Consider the following 15675-nt stretch of genomic DNA (forward strand, 5'->3'; position numbering starts at 1 on the left):
TCCCTCCTGCCATGTTTCTCTCTGACCCTCTTCACTGAAGAATGATGTAACTTTGTTAGAGGAAACCTTTCCCGATCAGAAAGAGTTGTTCTCTTTTGGAGGAAGACTTTGTCTGCTGAAGGAAGATTTTGCGCGGGGATGTCAAACACGGGGGCCAAATCAGGCCCCAGAGGGCTCCTATCAGGCCCCCAAGCAACTGGCTGTCATCTGCTTCCTTCTCCATCACAGCTTGCCTCACCAGGTTTGCTCAATAGCACATCAGCTACAGAGCAAAATCTCTATTTTCTCAATTGGCTGAGACTCCTCCCTTGGGGAAGAAGGGGGGGGCAGAGTTTGCTTTGCCAGGCTCGCTCAGTTGCACAGCTTTATTTTAAGTTTTTTAAAAATTAATTGTGTTTGTGTTCTTTATAAAGTTTATGTCTCTGCTACCTAATCTTAAATAGGCACACACATGGCCCAGCCCGACATGGCCCGGCCCAACAAGGTCTCATTAATGTCAGATCTGGCCCTCATAACAAATGACTTTGTCACCCCTGATTTAGCGAAAGGGAGTCATGGGATTCCTGCTCCAGAAAGCCCCATCGTCTTCATTCTGCTGCAGAAACAAACAAAAGAAAGATTCATGTGGGACTTTTAGTGTTGCCAAGTTCCAGGTGCTACCTGGAGATCTCCCACTAATTGCAGTTGAAAGATGAGAAAGATCAGTTTCCCTGGAGGAAACGGCTGCTTTGGAGGGTGGACTCCATGATATGATGCCCTGCTAAAGTCCCTCTCCTCCTCAAACCTTGCCCTCCTCAGGCTCCACACCCCCCCCCCAAGATCTCCAGGGATTTTCCAACCCAGGGCTAGCAGCCCTAGACCTTGGTGGCTCAGTGTCCCATCAGGGGCTCAGTCTTCCATCAGAGGCTCAGTCTCCCATCAGGCGCTCAGTCTCCCATCAGGCGCTCAGTCTCCCATCAGGCGCTCAGTCTCCCATCAGGGGCTCAGTCTCCATCAGGGTCTCAGTCTCTCATCAGGGGCTCAGTCTCTCATCAGGGGCTCAGTCTCTCATCAGGGGCTCAGTCTCCATCAGGGGCTCAGTCTCTATTAGACTTCCTTCTCCCAGCTCCATAGAGATCAGGGCAGCCTCAGTAGGGAGCTGTAGCTCAGCGGGACTGCACGTAGTTTGCATACGAGGTCCCAGGACAAGATCTTTTCAAATGCTTACCTGTTGGCTTAAGGCTTTCTGTATCTGAAGTTGCCTTCTGCAGCTTTGCTGGGAAGCTCAAGCTTTCTGTGTACAATTTTGCCTTTTTTTGACAATGCATTTTTTAAAAGCTGAAACTGGTCTGTTTGGAATGCCTTTGGCGTTCTCCCTAGATTTGTATACTGAAACCGGAACATGCATCTCTTTTAGTAGGAAAAAAAGATCGTTATTGCTTTAGGAAGTCCTGGCAAATCATTGAGCATCACATGAGTTATTTTCCTCAGATTTGCTTATATCAGTTAGTAATGTCTCAAAATGTCTTTGCTTTTCTGTTATCCTGTTTATAGAGTGGAAACTGGAGACGTGGAGGCGGCAGGATGTCAACCAGGTACCTAGTTTATGGAGCTCGCCGCTTATTAATGTGTCTCTTTAATTTAAGCCACCGCTCCAGATATAGTTGGAAAGCTTATGCATTAACACCTGATAAAGCATGCAAAAAAACTGCAACAGCTAGAGTCGTGTTTCTGGTTTGCTAGGCCAGGTGAATCTGGATCAAGGTAATGTTCCACATGAAGAATGGAAGAAGCGATGGTTTTTATATCCCACATTTCTGTACCTCAAAGCAGCTTACAATCACATTTCCTTTCCTTCCCCACAATGGGCACCTTGGGAGGGAGGTGGGGTTTAGAGAGTTCTGAGCGAACCGTGACTGGCTGTAGGTCAGCCAGCCAGGCTCATGTGTCTCAAAGCAGTTTGCAGTCTTCTTTCCTCCCTCTCAGCGGGCACCTTGTGGGGTAGGTGGTGCTGAGGGAGTTCTGGGAGAACCGTGACTGACCCAAGGTCACCCAGCTGGGTGAATGTGGAGGAGTGGGGGGATCAACCCCAGATTATAGAGCTCTCCCAGAAGCTGCCCTTCCTAGAACAACTCATGTGAGAGCTATGGCTGACCCAAGGCCATTCCAGCAGCTGCAAATGGAGGAGTGGGGAATCAAACCCGGTTCTCCCAGATAAGAGTCCGTGCACTTAACCACTACACCAAATTGGCTCTCAAGGTTGAGGTGACCTTAACTCTGGTGTGTCATCTGCCTGCCTGTCTCAGAGGTGCTCAATTCCCAAACCGAACTTGTCTGTGCATTTCCTACCAACAGCATCAGGCTCCTCTTCTCCTTACACTCTTTGTGAAGTTTGGGTCTTTCTGCTGAATGCTCTAAAAGTATGAAATGTCAGCATCTCCCTAAATGCGGAAATAACGATTTCATAAATAGCTGTCTAACGTCACTGGTAACTTTAAAGTGCCACAGCTCTCTGTGTTTTGCTTATTAAACTTTTGTTTATTTCACCGTATCCTTTTTTGTTTGCAGGCTGATATTGCACCTCTGATGGCTTCTCTCATCGGAGTTCCTTTCCCTCTGAATTCTGTGGTAAGCCCTCTCTCTTGCATTCTCCAAGCCACTGGCTGGCTTGGGTTGGAGAAAGGATTTGAAGAGGCAAAATGCCTTCCACAAGCTGGCCAGCAGGGTGGTGAGGGCTTCAAGAGCCACACAGTAGGGGTGAAAGAGCCACGTGTGGCCACCCCGGACTAGACCAAGCTCACCCAGCAGGGTTCTCGGCCGAGGGGGCCCTAAACAGCTGGCTCTTGTGCCCTGCCCGTTTCCCTCTGTTGTCCTTGCTTTTGTGCCGCTGAGAGGGAGAAGCTAGGAAGGTGGCTGAAATAGAACTCCGTCAAACACAGGCAGGTGCCCAGATACAAATCCATGCCAACAGAAGGCCCAACAAAATGCCCATTGGACTACTGGGGGTGGGAAGCAATGCCAGAGGATTTAGAAATGGCCGCAAGTAATAAACAGCTTTGAAAGGGGATTAGATAGATTCATGGAGAATAAATCATGGTGACTGAGAAGAAGGAGGCTGCAGATTTATACCCCGCCTTTCTCTTAGAATCAGAGACTCAGAGTGGCTCACACTCTCCTTTATCTTCTCCCCCCACAACAGACACCCTGTGAGGTGGGTGGGGCTGAGAGGGCTCTTACAGCAGCTGCCCTTTCAAGGATAACTCCTACGAGAGCTATGATTGACCCAAGGCCATTCCAGCAACTGCAAGTGGAGGAGTGGGGAATCAAACCCGGTTCTCCCAGATAAGAGTCCGCACACTTAACCACTACACCAAACTGACTCTCCCAACTGAACCTCCATATCCAGAGGCACTAAACCTCTGAATCCCAGGGACTGGAGGCAACACCAGGGGAAGGTCTCGCCCTCTATGCCCTGTTGTTGGGCCTCCACAGGAACTGGTTGGCCATTGAGTGAGACAGGATGCTGCACGAGATGGACCACTGGTCTGATCCAGCAGGGCTCATTTTATATTCTTAGTTTTAAGAAAAGTAGAAATGTTGGGGAGTGTTTTTTTAAAGGGGTGGGAGAGTTTAACAGTTAATTAGGCAGGGGTTTTTTTGTAACAGGACCTCCTTTGCATATTAGGCCACACACCCCTGATGCAGCCAATTTTCCAAGAGCTTACAGTAGGCCCTGTACGAAGAGCCCTGTAAACTCCTGGAGGATCAGATACATCAGGGGTGTGTGGCCTAATATACAAAGTAGTTCTTGCTGCAAAAAAAAGCCCTGCGATTAGTTATTTGAAAGACTAAACTCTCATTAAAGGTCAGCACTGGAACATTTTCAAATGCACTGGAACTTTTTTGCAAGATTTTCATGCCTTAGGCAGTTCAGCCTGGTTGGAAACGTTGATCAGGGGTTCTCAGTTTTCACAGCTAATGAAAAGGGAGCGCAGATGTGTGAAAGCGCCTCTAATAGTCTGTGCCCAAATACGCTGGCTCACTTCTGCAGATCACTTGCATGAGCGGCGTAGCGTCAGCGGCTGTGAAATCATGTGAACGCAGGAGCTCTTCTGCGAACTGGGTCAGTTGCAGTGAGCCGTTTCTCTGCTTCATGCGCACTTGTGGCTCTGATCTCCTTCCATGGCTGTGGTCTTCCTTGTTCCGTACCAGAAAATGCCTCAGGCCAATCTCTCAGAGTGTGGCCTGCCAAAGTTTGAAATCAATATTGCTCGCGATGTTCACTTGCCTGAGTAGTGATTAGAGGAAACGAGACGGAAGCCAGCCAGGAGAACCCATCTCTGAGAAGAAATGGGAACATGGGCTTCAATCCGGACTAGATGGTTCTGTCAAGGATTCTGCCCTTGGACCATGATTTTCCCTTCCAACGATGGCCCCAAATGCCCCCTGAAATCCTGTTCTTTGCAGAGAAGAGAGGCAGGAAAACTGTGCTATGTAGATTCAATCCAGGGAAGGCATTACAAAGAGAAAAGGCATTTACACATTTCCCCTTAGAAACTGTACAGAACAACAGGTTTTGCCACCTAATAGAAACTACTGCTGTGTGGTTGTGTTTTTCTCCTTTTCCTTGTCTTGGATTGCGCGCATGAACGCAAATATTGTTATATTTTCAGGGAATTCTGCCTTTGGGATACCTGAACAACACAGCTCGTTTTAAGACAGAAAGCATGTTTACGAATGCTGCTCAGATCCTCGAACAGTTTAAGGTAAACTGTAACCCAGAAGCATTATGCATTCTCTCAAAGATGGGTAAGATAGTTGGTTCCCTTCCTCGAGTGCGGCGACCTGGCAACTGTGATCCATCCGGTCACCTCGAGACTGGACTACTGTAATGCCCTCTACATGGGGCTGCCCCTGTCTTGAATCCAGAAACTACAGCTAGTGCAGAATGCGGCGGCCTGGCTGCTATTGGGACTCCCCGGGTGGGAGCACATACGGCCGGGGCTGCGGGAGCTGCACTGGCTGCCAATAGTGTACTGGATTTGCTACAAGGTGTTGGTTATTACCTTTAAAGCCCTATATGGCCGAGGACCTGTCTACCTTAGGGACCGTCTCTCCCCACATATTCCCCAGAGGGTACTCAGATCTGGAACACGAAATCTATTAGCAATCCCCGGGTCAAGGGAAGCTAGACTACAGTCCACCAGAGAGAGGGCCTTCACGATTGCTGCCCCCTATTGGTGGAACCAGCTGCCGGAGGAAGGTAGGGCCTTGCGGGACCTCGCCCAGTTCCACAAGGCCTGTAAGACCGACACTATTCCGGCTGGCCTTCAACTAATTAATAAGTATTGTGCGCCATCGGAAATGAAATAACATCAAATGATATTAGCCCCTGACTATTTTAATGTTTTAATTGTAATTTAATTATGATGTATTTATGTGTTATTTATGTATATTGTGCTTTTATGGGTTGTGAGCCACCCTGAGCCTGCTTCGGTGGAGAGGGCAGGATAGAAGAAGAAGAAGATGAAGATGAAGATATTGGATTTATATCCCGCCCTTCACTCTGAAGAGTCTCAGAGCGGCTCACAATCTCCTTTACCTTCCTCCCCCACAACAGACACCCTGTGAGGTGGGTGGGGCTGGAGAGGGCTCTCACAGCAGCTGCCCTTTCAAGGACAACCTCTGCCAGAGCTATGGCTGACCCAAGGCCATGCTAGCAGGTGCAAGTGGAGGAGTGGGGAATCAAACCTGGTTCTCCCAGATAAGAGTCCGCACACTTAACCACACCAAACTGGCTCTCCAGAAGGTATTGGATTTATATCCCGCCCTCCACTCTGAATCTCAGAGTCTCAGAGCGGCTCACAATCTCCTTTATCTTCTCCCCTGACAACAGACACCCTGTGAGGTGGTGGGGCTGAGAGGGCTCTCACAGCAGCTGCCCTTTCAAGGACAACCTCTCTGCCAGAGCTACAGCTAACCCAAGGCCATTCCAGCAGGTGCAAGTGGAGGAGTGGGGAATCAAACCCGGTTCCCCCAGATAAGAGTCCACGCATTTAACCACTACACCAAACTGGCTCTATAAATCTAATTATACCTAAAACCTAAATACTTCCAGGGCAGAACCGCTTGGCTTTTATCACTCTCACAGTAGGAAGCACAAAAATGTTGGAAGTTTATGTCATTTATGGCGCAACCCTAAAAATACTTTTCCTGGGAGTAAGCCCCATTGAGTAGACCTGAGACGGATTCTGAGTTAGTCCTGCTTGCGATGGATCATTTAGGCAGCAAGCCGAATCTGGTCTAAGGACAAGGGAGTCCCCTGCGCAAGCACTGAGTCGTTACCGACCCATGGGGTGACATTGCATCATGACATTTTCTTGGCAGACTTTTTACGGGGTGGTTTGCCATTGCCTTCCCCAGTCATCTACACTTTCCCCCCAGCAAGCTGGGTGCTCATTTTCCTGACCTCGGAAGGATGGAAGGCTGAGTCAACCTTGAGCCAGCTACCTGAACCAGCTTCTGCCGGGATCGAATTCAGGTCATGAGCAGAGCTTGGACTGCAGAACTGCGGCTTACCGCTCTTCTATCTTGTTTTAACAATTTATTGATAACATATGGTTACAATGTTTAATTATATCCTTACTATCTCTAACCCATATGATATTTTCTATCCCCCCTCCCTCCGTTACTAGACTTCCCCCGAAGTTATATATTTAAATTCAATTGTAAAGGTACCCCTAACCAATCAAAGTTCAGTATCTTTTTCTTCTCATTCATGTTAGAAAATTGTCCGATTTTTTTTATGTTCCATTCTTGCTCTATATATCTTTTAAATTTCTTCCACTCATTTTTAAACACATCCAAATCACAGTCTCTTAAAGTTCTTGTTAATTTATCCATCTCACTCCACGATAAAACTTTCACAATCCAGTCCCATTTCTCTGGTATTTTTTCTTGCTTCCACAACTGCGCATACAATGTCCTAGCAGCTGAGAGCAAATACCAAATTAAAGTCCTGTCTTCTTTTGGAAATTTTCTATTTGTAATCCTAGCAGAAAAGTCTCTGCAACTTTCTTACCACTCTTCTTTGAAGCAAATCCAGTTTCATTCACTGGGGCTTACTCGCAGGATACCATCCTTGGATTTGAAGCCTTGGTATGGTAAAACGATCGCCCACTTAACTGTGATAATGAATTCATTAAAAAAAAATCAGCTCAGTGCAGCCTTAACAAAAATTGGCTTGAATTCTTGCAGCTGTCTGATATTTTTTGTTGACTTTGAGCATGCATATAAACGTTTCATGGTAACTGTGGTATTTGGCCTGGGGTAGGGACATTTAAATTTGAAAGTTCAACCTCCGGCTAGCCAACGTGAATCGAGGCCAGTGAAAGCAGTGCTTTAATAGAGGGGTAGAATTGGATTGGTTCTGAATTCTGATCTCTTAACTGTGTGGTAAAAGACTGTTGCTCGCTGTCCCGGTAGTGGTTTGCTGGCATGTGCTCTTGGTGCAGAGAACGGGGGCGTGAGTTCATATCCAGCTACGGAACTGGGGCTCCTGTTTCCTCGCAATTGAGACTGGAATGTTCCTGGTACTTGGCAAATAAAATCATGCTTGAAAGCAGAACCTCAGATTATTCCGTGGTTTATAACAGATCTGACGCTTCTGTAGCCTTTATAATAGACAAGGGAGCTGCTAGGGCAGCCTGTTTTGGGGATGCGTGGATTCAAACCGTTTCCAGTATGCCCGGGGAATTCTGTGCTGTCGTTCCATCTCTGTTTTTGATAGACAGGTTGGAAAGGGCAGCTGCCCCTGGCTATTGATGCGTCTGGTTCTGGGCATCCTCTGCAGAGACAGCAAATCCAGGTCTCCGTGGGGTATAATTGTTGGATTAAAGGGGGGGGGGGGATTCATTTGACTAATAATCATTTGACTCCTTCCTGAGACTGATTTCCTTTCCTTTTATTTGCTAGCTTCTTTGACCAATGGCCTTAAGCTCAAGATAAAACAAGAAAGTAAATAGAAAACAAATTACAGATAATTTAAAACCAAAATAGACTAACCACAAGAAGGACTGATTTCCTAGATCTTTTGACTCTGGTACTGGAGCAGGTTTTGCAATTGAGCCTGGTTTTGCCGTTACGCTTGACAGTCTTCCTTTGGAGACAGGCAGACGGATCACGATCCTATTCGTTCTCCTGTACCAGGGGTGGCCAGACTTACTTGATGTAAGAGCCACAGAGACCCCCAAGACATGAACGTCAGATGTTTGGAAGAGGAAGGAAGGAAGATAGATGGGGAGAGAGAGGTGGAAAGAAAGCAACTTTAACTTCAAATGCCTTTCCCAATGGGGCATTGGGGGCTTCGAGAGCCACACAATATGTGTGAAAGAGCCACACGTGGCTCCCAAGCTGCAGTTTGGCCACCCCGGTCCTATACCTTTCAGTGGCTTTTGAAATATTTTCTCCTCAAACGCTCCTGCGCAGCATGCCGGTTTGGGAGTGAGTGGGTGACGTCACTTTGTAGTGGCTTCATTCCTCTCTCTGTCTGGGTATATCCAGAAGGCAGCACTTTGCGCCCGTGAGTTCACAGCAAGAGATCTTGCAGGATTCACATCCCCAGGACTCTTGACCCTTCACATGCAGCTTCTGGGAGTGATCCCCTTGTCCACCGTTTCCCCACCTTTTTGGTATGGTGACCCCCAAGTCCAAATTTACTCTGTGTGTTCAAATGCCTAATAAAGGTTTCAGTTATCATACTCAGTGTGGTAACCTATCCAGGAGTGGACCAAGGGTGTTTGGGGGTTGTTTTTGCACCCTAGGCGAACTATGACCCGGTCACCCATCTAGTTCTGCATTCTATTTTCTACAGTGGCTAACCAGATGTTTTTGAGAAACCAAGGAATGTTGCACAAAAAGGGCGTGGCTGCCCCTGCTGTGAACCCCAAGCAAGTGGCATTTCGACACACGCAGTCTTTGCATGGGGAAGTAACCTTCCACTTTGACCACTCTCTGCTACTTCATCTCTCCCTCAATCCCCACCCCCCCACCTGGCCCGGTCCTGCCGCTAGGCGATTGGCTGATGGCTGGGGCTGATGGAAGTTGTAGGCAAAAAACATCTGGGGAGCTATCATTAGCCACCGCTGGCCTAGGGCGCTGGGGTCACCAAATTGGGCACCCCCCATATGACTCAGTGATGTTATCAGTGCAGGGGTGGGAGCTCCAGAAGTTAGCCACATCTAGGGTGCCACGCAGTCTAGGACTGGCCCTCCTCCCCATTTATAAGAAACTCACTCCCATTTTACTTAAGAACATAAGAGAAGCCATGTTGGATCAGGCCAATGGCCCATCCAGTCCAACACTCTGTGTCACACAGTGGCAAAAATTTTTTATACTTAATCAACATTAACTGCAATGTAGAAAAAAGACCAAGTAGTTTATGACATGGAAGATTCTGTTTCCTGGGTCAGATCTTGGTTTCCGACATTTAAAATAGAGTGATGGAAAGGGCGCAGGGGCAGCCATTAGGAAAGGCTGCCTCGTGACCCATGGTCCTGACCCACAGTTTGGGAAACACTGGCCTAGTCCATTTTGCATGCAGCACCATCAAAATGCTGATGGAAGCCATTTTTCCCCCCCATCAAATCCAGGATCAGCTGAGCCTAGGTCAGGGGTGACCAAACTTGCTTAACGTAAGAGCCACATAGAACAAACATCAGATGTTTGAGAGCCACAAGACATGAACGTCAGATGTTGGAGGAAGGGCAGGCATGCAAATAGATAGAGAGACGGAGGAGGGAGGGAAAGGCGGAAAGAAAGCAACTTGAACATTAAATGCATCCTCCAGGCTGCCAGCTTGAGGTGTTGTTGTAATGCAAATGAAGGGTAATAGCTGGAAACTGAGTCCAGATAAGACAGAGGCGCTGACCCCAACAGTTCCCAGAAGAAGTTTGTAGAACAGATCTCCCCAAATGTTCCTTTAGCAGTCTTGCCCCAGATCTCCCCTCATAACTGGGAGTCTCTTGAGCAAAACATATACAATAAATGGATTTGAACTTTGGAAACCTTATTCAGCCATTCCAACATTGAATCAAGTATCGACAGAGCACTTCTGAGCATATCTTCACATCCATAAGGGCAAGAAAGTTGCTCTTTTTAAACAGGAAAGAACAATGCAAAAGTATTTATCACTAATATGGGTTCCTTAGAATCATAGAGTTGGAAGGGACCTCCGGAGTCATCGAGTCCAATTCCTTGCACAATGCAGGAAAATCACAGGTACCTCTCCCTGCCCTCCTTCTCATGATCTGCCTGAGTTCACAGAATCAGCATTGCTGAGATAGTTGAGTGATTTGTCTTAAGAAATGTACTTGCACAAAAGAGAGCATAGTTTGATCATTGGGGCTGAGATGAAAGGCCCATGATGCTTAAGGGAGGAGAACATGTAAGTAAACAGACAATACCTGGATGAAAGAAATTATCGCCTGTTTGGTGTAGTGGTTAAGTGCACGGACTCTTATCTGGGAGAACCAGGTTTGATTCCCCACTCCTCCACTTGCACCTACTGGAATGGCCTTGGGTCAGCCATATCTTCCGTAGGAGATGTCCTTGAAAGGGCAGCTTCTGTGAGAGCTCTCTCAGCCCCACCCACCTCGCAGGGTGTCTCTTGTGGGGGAAGAGGATAAAGGAAACTGCTCTAAAATTCTGATTGAGAGAGAAGGGCAGGGTATAAATCTGCGGTCATCTTCTTCTGCAGGGCTTTTTTTGTAGCAAAAGCCCAGCAGGAACACACTTGCTTATTAGGCTGCACTCCCTGATGTCACTGTTGTTTCACACAGGGCTTCTTTGTAGAAAAAGCCCAGCAGGAACTCGTTTGTATATTAGGTCACACCCCTGGCACCAAGGTAGCTGGAACTACATTCCTCCGCGTGCCTGCTCAAAAAAGAGCCCTGTTCTTCTGTAAATAAGGTGGTCAAGTGCCAGGATTGTGCACCTCAGCCGTAGACAGCTTCTAGAAGAAGATGTTGATCCTGAAGATGTTTTAGATATTTATGGAACCACCGGCACCTCTTTTTCTACAAAATGACCCCTGCTGCATATGGGGGTGCGGTACAGAGGTGGACACAGAGAGATCCATTTGAGGTCAGGAAGTGAGTCAAAGGACCAAACTGCACAAGTTCTCACTTCTCTTACCCCTCTAACTCCATTCCTCTCCTCTTTTGGAAATGAATTCCTTTTCTAGCCCCCAGTAACCACAGTCGTGACTTAAGGAAGAAGAAAAAGTAGGGGGGTTTTAGCACGCCACTTTTCTCTGCTTTCAGAAGTCTCAAAGCGGCTTGAAGTCACATTCCCTTCCTGTCCCCACAACAGGCACCCTGTGAGGTAGGTGAGGCTGAGAGAGCTCTGAGAGAACTGGGACTGGCCCAAGGTCACCCAGCAGGCTTCAAGTGGAGGAGGAGTGGGGAATCAAACCCGGGCCTCCAGATTAGAATCCACCTGTCTTAACCACTATACCATACTGGCTGTCTTGAAGAAGGATACTGAAGTTGACAGGATGCTGGCATTTACTTCTTCTTCTTTTGGTCTTAAGTTTTATTTATTTTGCCTGTTAAAAATGTTCATGTCCTACTGTTTCAGTAGGTGTAAGCAGCCTACGTAGAAAGATTTGAAACAGCTTTTGTTGTCTTTCTCTGGTTATGTTCAGGTGAAGATGGCTCAGAGGAAGAAAACCACGTTACCATTTCTGTTCTCGCCGTTCAAGTGAGTGCGTCTACCACGTCTGCATTTTCTTCTGTAGTTGTTTTTTTTTAAAAAAAAATCTGTACTTTCTGCCTTCTTTCATATGCCAATGGCCAACGATCAAGAAATAAGCAGTAAAATGAGAGCAGCCCAAGCATTAAGCAGTAATGCTTAATTATTCATTAAGCAGTAAAATGAGAGCAGCCCAAGCAAATTAGTGAGGGTGGGAAGGTGTGGGTAAGATCCAGCAATAACGGCCACTGTCGCCAGGGATTTCCACTAGTGGAATAGGGCTCTGTCAGCTCCCCTGTCCTTCTGCAGGTGGAAATGGGGGCCTTGGGGAGACCAGGGGAGACCTGGGACAAAGGAGAGTTGGAGGAAGTGAACTGAAACTGCAACTCATGTCTGACACGGGGTGGGGTGGGGGGAGCCTGGGCTCATCCTGTGTACTCCATAAGGTGTGAATCTGCCATTACCCTCAGGGTGTGATGCAGTCAAAAGAAAAAAGAAGAGATTGGATTTATACCCCACCCTTTATGACCTGACAGAGTGTCCTAGTGGCTTACAATCTCTTTTCCTTCCCCTCCGCACAACAGACACCCTGTGAGGTGGGTGGGGCTGAGAGAGCTTTCCCAAAACTGCTCTTGAGCAGAACAGCTCTGAGAGAGTGATGGCTGACCCAAGGGCATTCCAGCGGCTGCAAGCAGAGGAGCGGGGAATCAAACCCGGTTCTCCCAGATAAGAGTCCGTGCACTTAACCACAGCGCCAAACTGGCTCAAGCTGAATTCGCACCTCTGATGTGGTCTCACTGCTTGGCATCAGTATCTCACTATCTCAGCCTTATTTACCAAGGTTTTAAGTGAACATGGGACTTACCCGTTTGGTGTAGTGGTTAAGTGTGCGGACTCTTATCTGGGAGAACCAGGTTTGATTCCCCACTCCTCCACTTGCACCTGCTGGAATGGCCTTGGGTCAGCCATAGCTCCGGCAGAGGTTGTCCTTGAAAGGGCAGCTGCTGTGAGAGCCCTCTCCAGCCCCACCCACCTCACAGGGTGTCTGTTGTGGGGGAGGAAGGGAAAGGAGATTGTGAGCCGCTCTGAGACTTTTCGGAGTGGAGGGCGGGATATAAATCCAATATCTTCTTCATCATCTTCTTCTTCTTCTTCGACTGGCACAGATGTGGAGCCGTGTCCCTCCTCTTTCTCCCAGATTCTTCCTCCAGAAGGCAGGGGACACCCTTATCCCACCTGCTTGGCCTCCCTTCCCTGTCGTGATGCTGTCTTATCTTAATTTATTATTACATCCTTGGGCCTGCAGTTGTTAGCCGCCCAGAGTCTGCTTGCGAAGTGGGTGACATAGAAATCCAATGTAAATAAAAGAAATACTGATTTATAGAATGTACCCAGTGGAAATTACTGCCTATGGCATATATGCTGCTTTGTTTTATTGTATTGTTACGATTTTAGTTTGTAAGTTTTAAAATTGTTTTAACTTCCACCCCGAGCCCGTTCGTGGGAAAGGGCGGAATACAAGCTAACAAAAATAAAGAAGGATTGGTTTCCCGGCGAACTGAATAACGTAGGAAAGATTTCCAGCTGTGCCGGATTTTCAGAAGAGCTTTTTTTGTCTGACACTTCTAGACTCAGCAGTGTTTGTTGCGGTCACGGAATCAAATGCGGATGGAAGTGAGCAGGTCAAGCGAATCCATACAAATACCTGCAGCCCATAGATTAATGACAATCCCTGTTTGCATTTGTAAAGTTCTTTGATGTAATAAAAACCACAGTGCTTACATTGTTCACAGTACAATCCTATGCAGAGTTACTACAATCTAAGCCTGTTGATTTCAGTGGGACTCAGACTGGTGCAACTCTGCATAGGATTGTGCCGTTGAGAGTCCTTTCGCTACAGATATGACAGTGGTCAGTATTGTTTGCATACAGTAGCTGCGGCTGAGTAGTTTGCCAAAGGTCGCCTCCGGAATGTGTGGCAGAGCCTGGGATATTCTGCGTATAAAGCACGTGCTCCACTACTCAGCTCTGGCTCTTCCAAAGGTGTAATTCAGAGTCAGACAGAAAGTCATCTCATGGAGGAAATGACACCCACCTCTGTCTGAGTGATGCTGGGCCAGAGGTCCCCATCAGGGTGCCTGTGGATGCTGTGGCACCTGCCAACACCATTCATGGTGCCCCCAATTAAGCGTGCGGACTCTTATCTGGGAGAACCGGGTTTGATTCTCCACTCCTCCACTTGCAGCTGCTGGAATGGCCTTGGGTCAGCCATAGCTCTCACAGAGCCGTCCTTGAAAGGGCAGCTTCCGTGAAAGCTCTCTTAGCCCCACCCACATCATAGGGTGTCTGTTATGGGGTGGGGGGAGGTAAAGGAGATTGTGAGCCACTCTGAGACTCAGAGTGGAGGGTGGGGTATAAACCCAATTTCTTCTTCTCTCTGTTAGATTTTTTTTTTTAGTTACCGCTTGCCCAAAGGGTCTCATGGCGACTTGCAACATTAAGTACCAGTAAGGTAAAAACAAATATAAAGTATTAACACTGAAATATTAAAATTACCATACTATTAGCACACCACTGTTAAAACAGCCCAAACGTGTGGTTATCCTCCAAAAGCCAACCTAAAGAATGCAGCTGTGCATGCCCTGTGTATACACAGCAAGTCTGGCAGAGCATGGGTGTCATCTGACAGTCCATTCCACAGAACAGGAGCCACAACTGAGAAGGCTCTTCTCCACAGGGGCCACAACTGAGAAGGCTAACCAACCCATCTGGAGGCTAGGCACTTGTATGAGACAATGACCAAAGGGAGCACAGGGGTTATAATGGGAGAGGTGCTGCCGTAGGTATGTGGGTCCCAGACTGCTAAGGGCTTTAAAGCAGGGGTGGGGAACCTCTGTCTTGAGGGCCGTATGCGGCCCTCGAGGTCACTTGGTGTGGCCCTCGGGGATTGCTGGGCCGAACCGAGCCATGTGGCAGCCTCTCTGGGGTCCGGCTGGCCAGCGAGCATCATGGAGCCCAGCTGCGCTGTGCAGCAGCCTCCCCAGGGCCAAGCAGGGATCACAGGGCCCAGATGTACTGTGCAGCAGCCTCCCTGGGGCCTTGCTGGCCGGCCAGAATTGCTGCAGGGCCTGGAAAAGTTACTGTCACAGTTCAGTTTGCACTTGATTATCCCAGATGGTGTGGCCTAATATGCTAATGAGTGTGTGACCTAATATGCTAATATTAGGGGATGTGGTCTAATATGCTACTGAGTTCCTGCTGGGCTTTTTCTACAAAAAAGCCCTGGACCTATGCATTTGCCTAGGGCGGTAGGCCAGGGGTGTGTGTGTGTGTGTGTGCCAGATTAGGCTCTCCCCACATGACTTCAAATAGAAAACAATTATTTGCATTAATTTTGCTGGCCTGAATCATTCTCCCTTGGTGGAGCACTGTTTTTTAAGTTGATAATTTTTTATGGCCCACGAATGATGTTATAAATATCCATATGGCCCTTGGCGGAAAAAAGGTTCCCCACCCCTGCTTTAAAGGTTAACACTAACACCTTGAATTGGATCCAGAGACTAACTGGTAACCAGGGCAGCTGCCACAGAACTGGAGTACTATGAGCTGAGCATGATGTTCCAGTCAGCAACCTGGCAGGTGTGTTCTGGACCACCTACAGTTTCCACTCGGTCTTCAAGGGTAACACTACGCAGAGCGCATTGCAGTAGTCCAGTCTGGAGGTGACCATTGCATGGACCAATGCTTCAAGGTCTGACCAAGACAAATAAAGAGCCAGCTGGCGGACCTGGCATAGGAGAAACAACGCTGACAGTTCTACCGTGGTTACTCATTGGCAGCTGTAGATTTCATTGGCTGTTCAGATTTTTTTAAACTATTGTTTTGTCAGCAGTTGCCACCACAAAACAAGGGTCTTCACTGTGCAACTGAAGGTAGGCTGTGGCA

At 47.8% G+C, this 15675-nt stretch overlaps 1 protein-coding gene across 1 annotated transcript in view; it reads left to right on the plus strand.

Annotated features, from left to right (window-relative positions):
* PIGN (phosphatidylinositol glycan anchor biosynthesis class N) overlaps window positions 1-15675 on the plus strand; it is a 137932-nt gene that overhangs the window by 22157 nt on the left and 100100 nt on the right. Inside the window, exons 8-11 of the mRNA XM_060244280.1 lie at window positions 1534-1574; window positions 2548-2607; window positions 4653-4745; window positions 11684-11739. Coding sequence (XP_060100263.1) covers window positions 1534-1574; window positions 2548-2607; window positions 4653-4745; window positions 11684-11739 — 250 coding nt within the window. The remainder of the gene's footprint in view (window positions 1-1533; window positions 1575-2547; window positions 2608-4652; window positions 4746-11683; window positions 11740-15675) is intronic.

The sequence above is a fragment of the Heteronotia binoei genome, chromosome 7 (genome assembly GCF_032191835.1).
Source record: "Heteronotia binoei isolate CCM8104 ecotype False Entrance Well chromosome 7, APGP_CSIRO_Hbin_v1, whole genome shotgun sequence".
Lineage (NCBI taxonomy): Eukaryota > Metazoa > Chordata > Lepidosauria > Squamata > Gekkonidae > Heteronotia > Heteronotia binoei.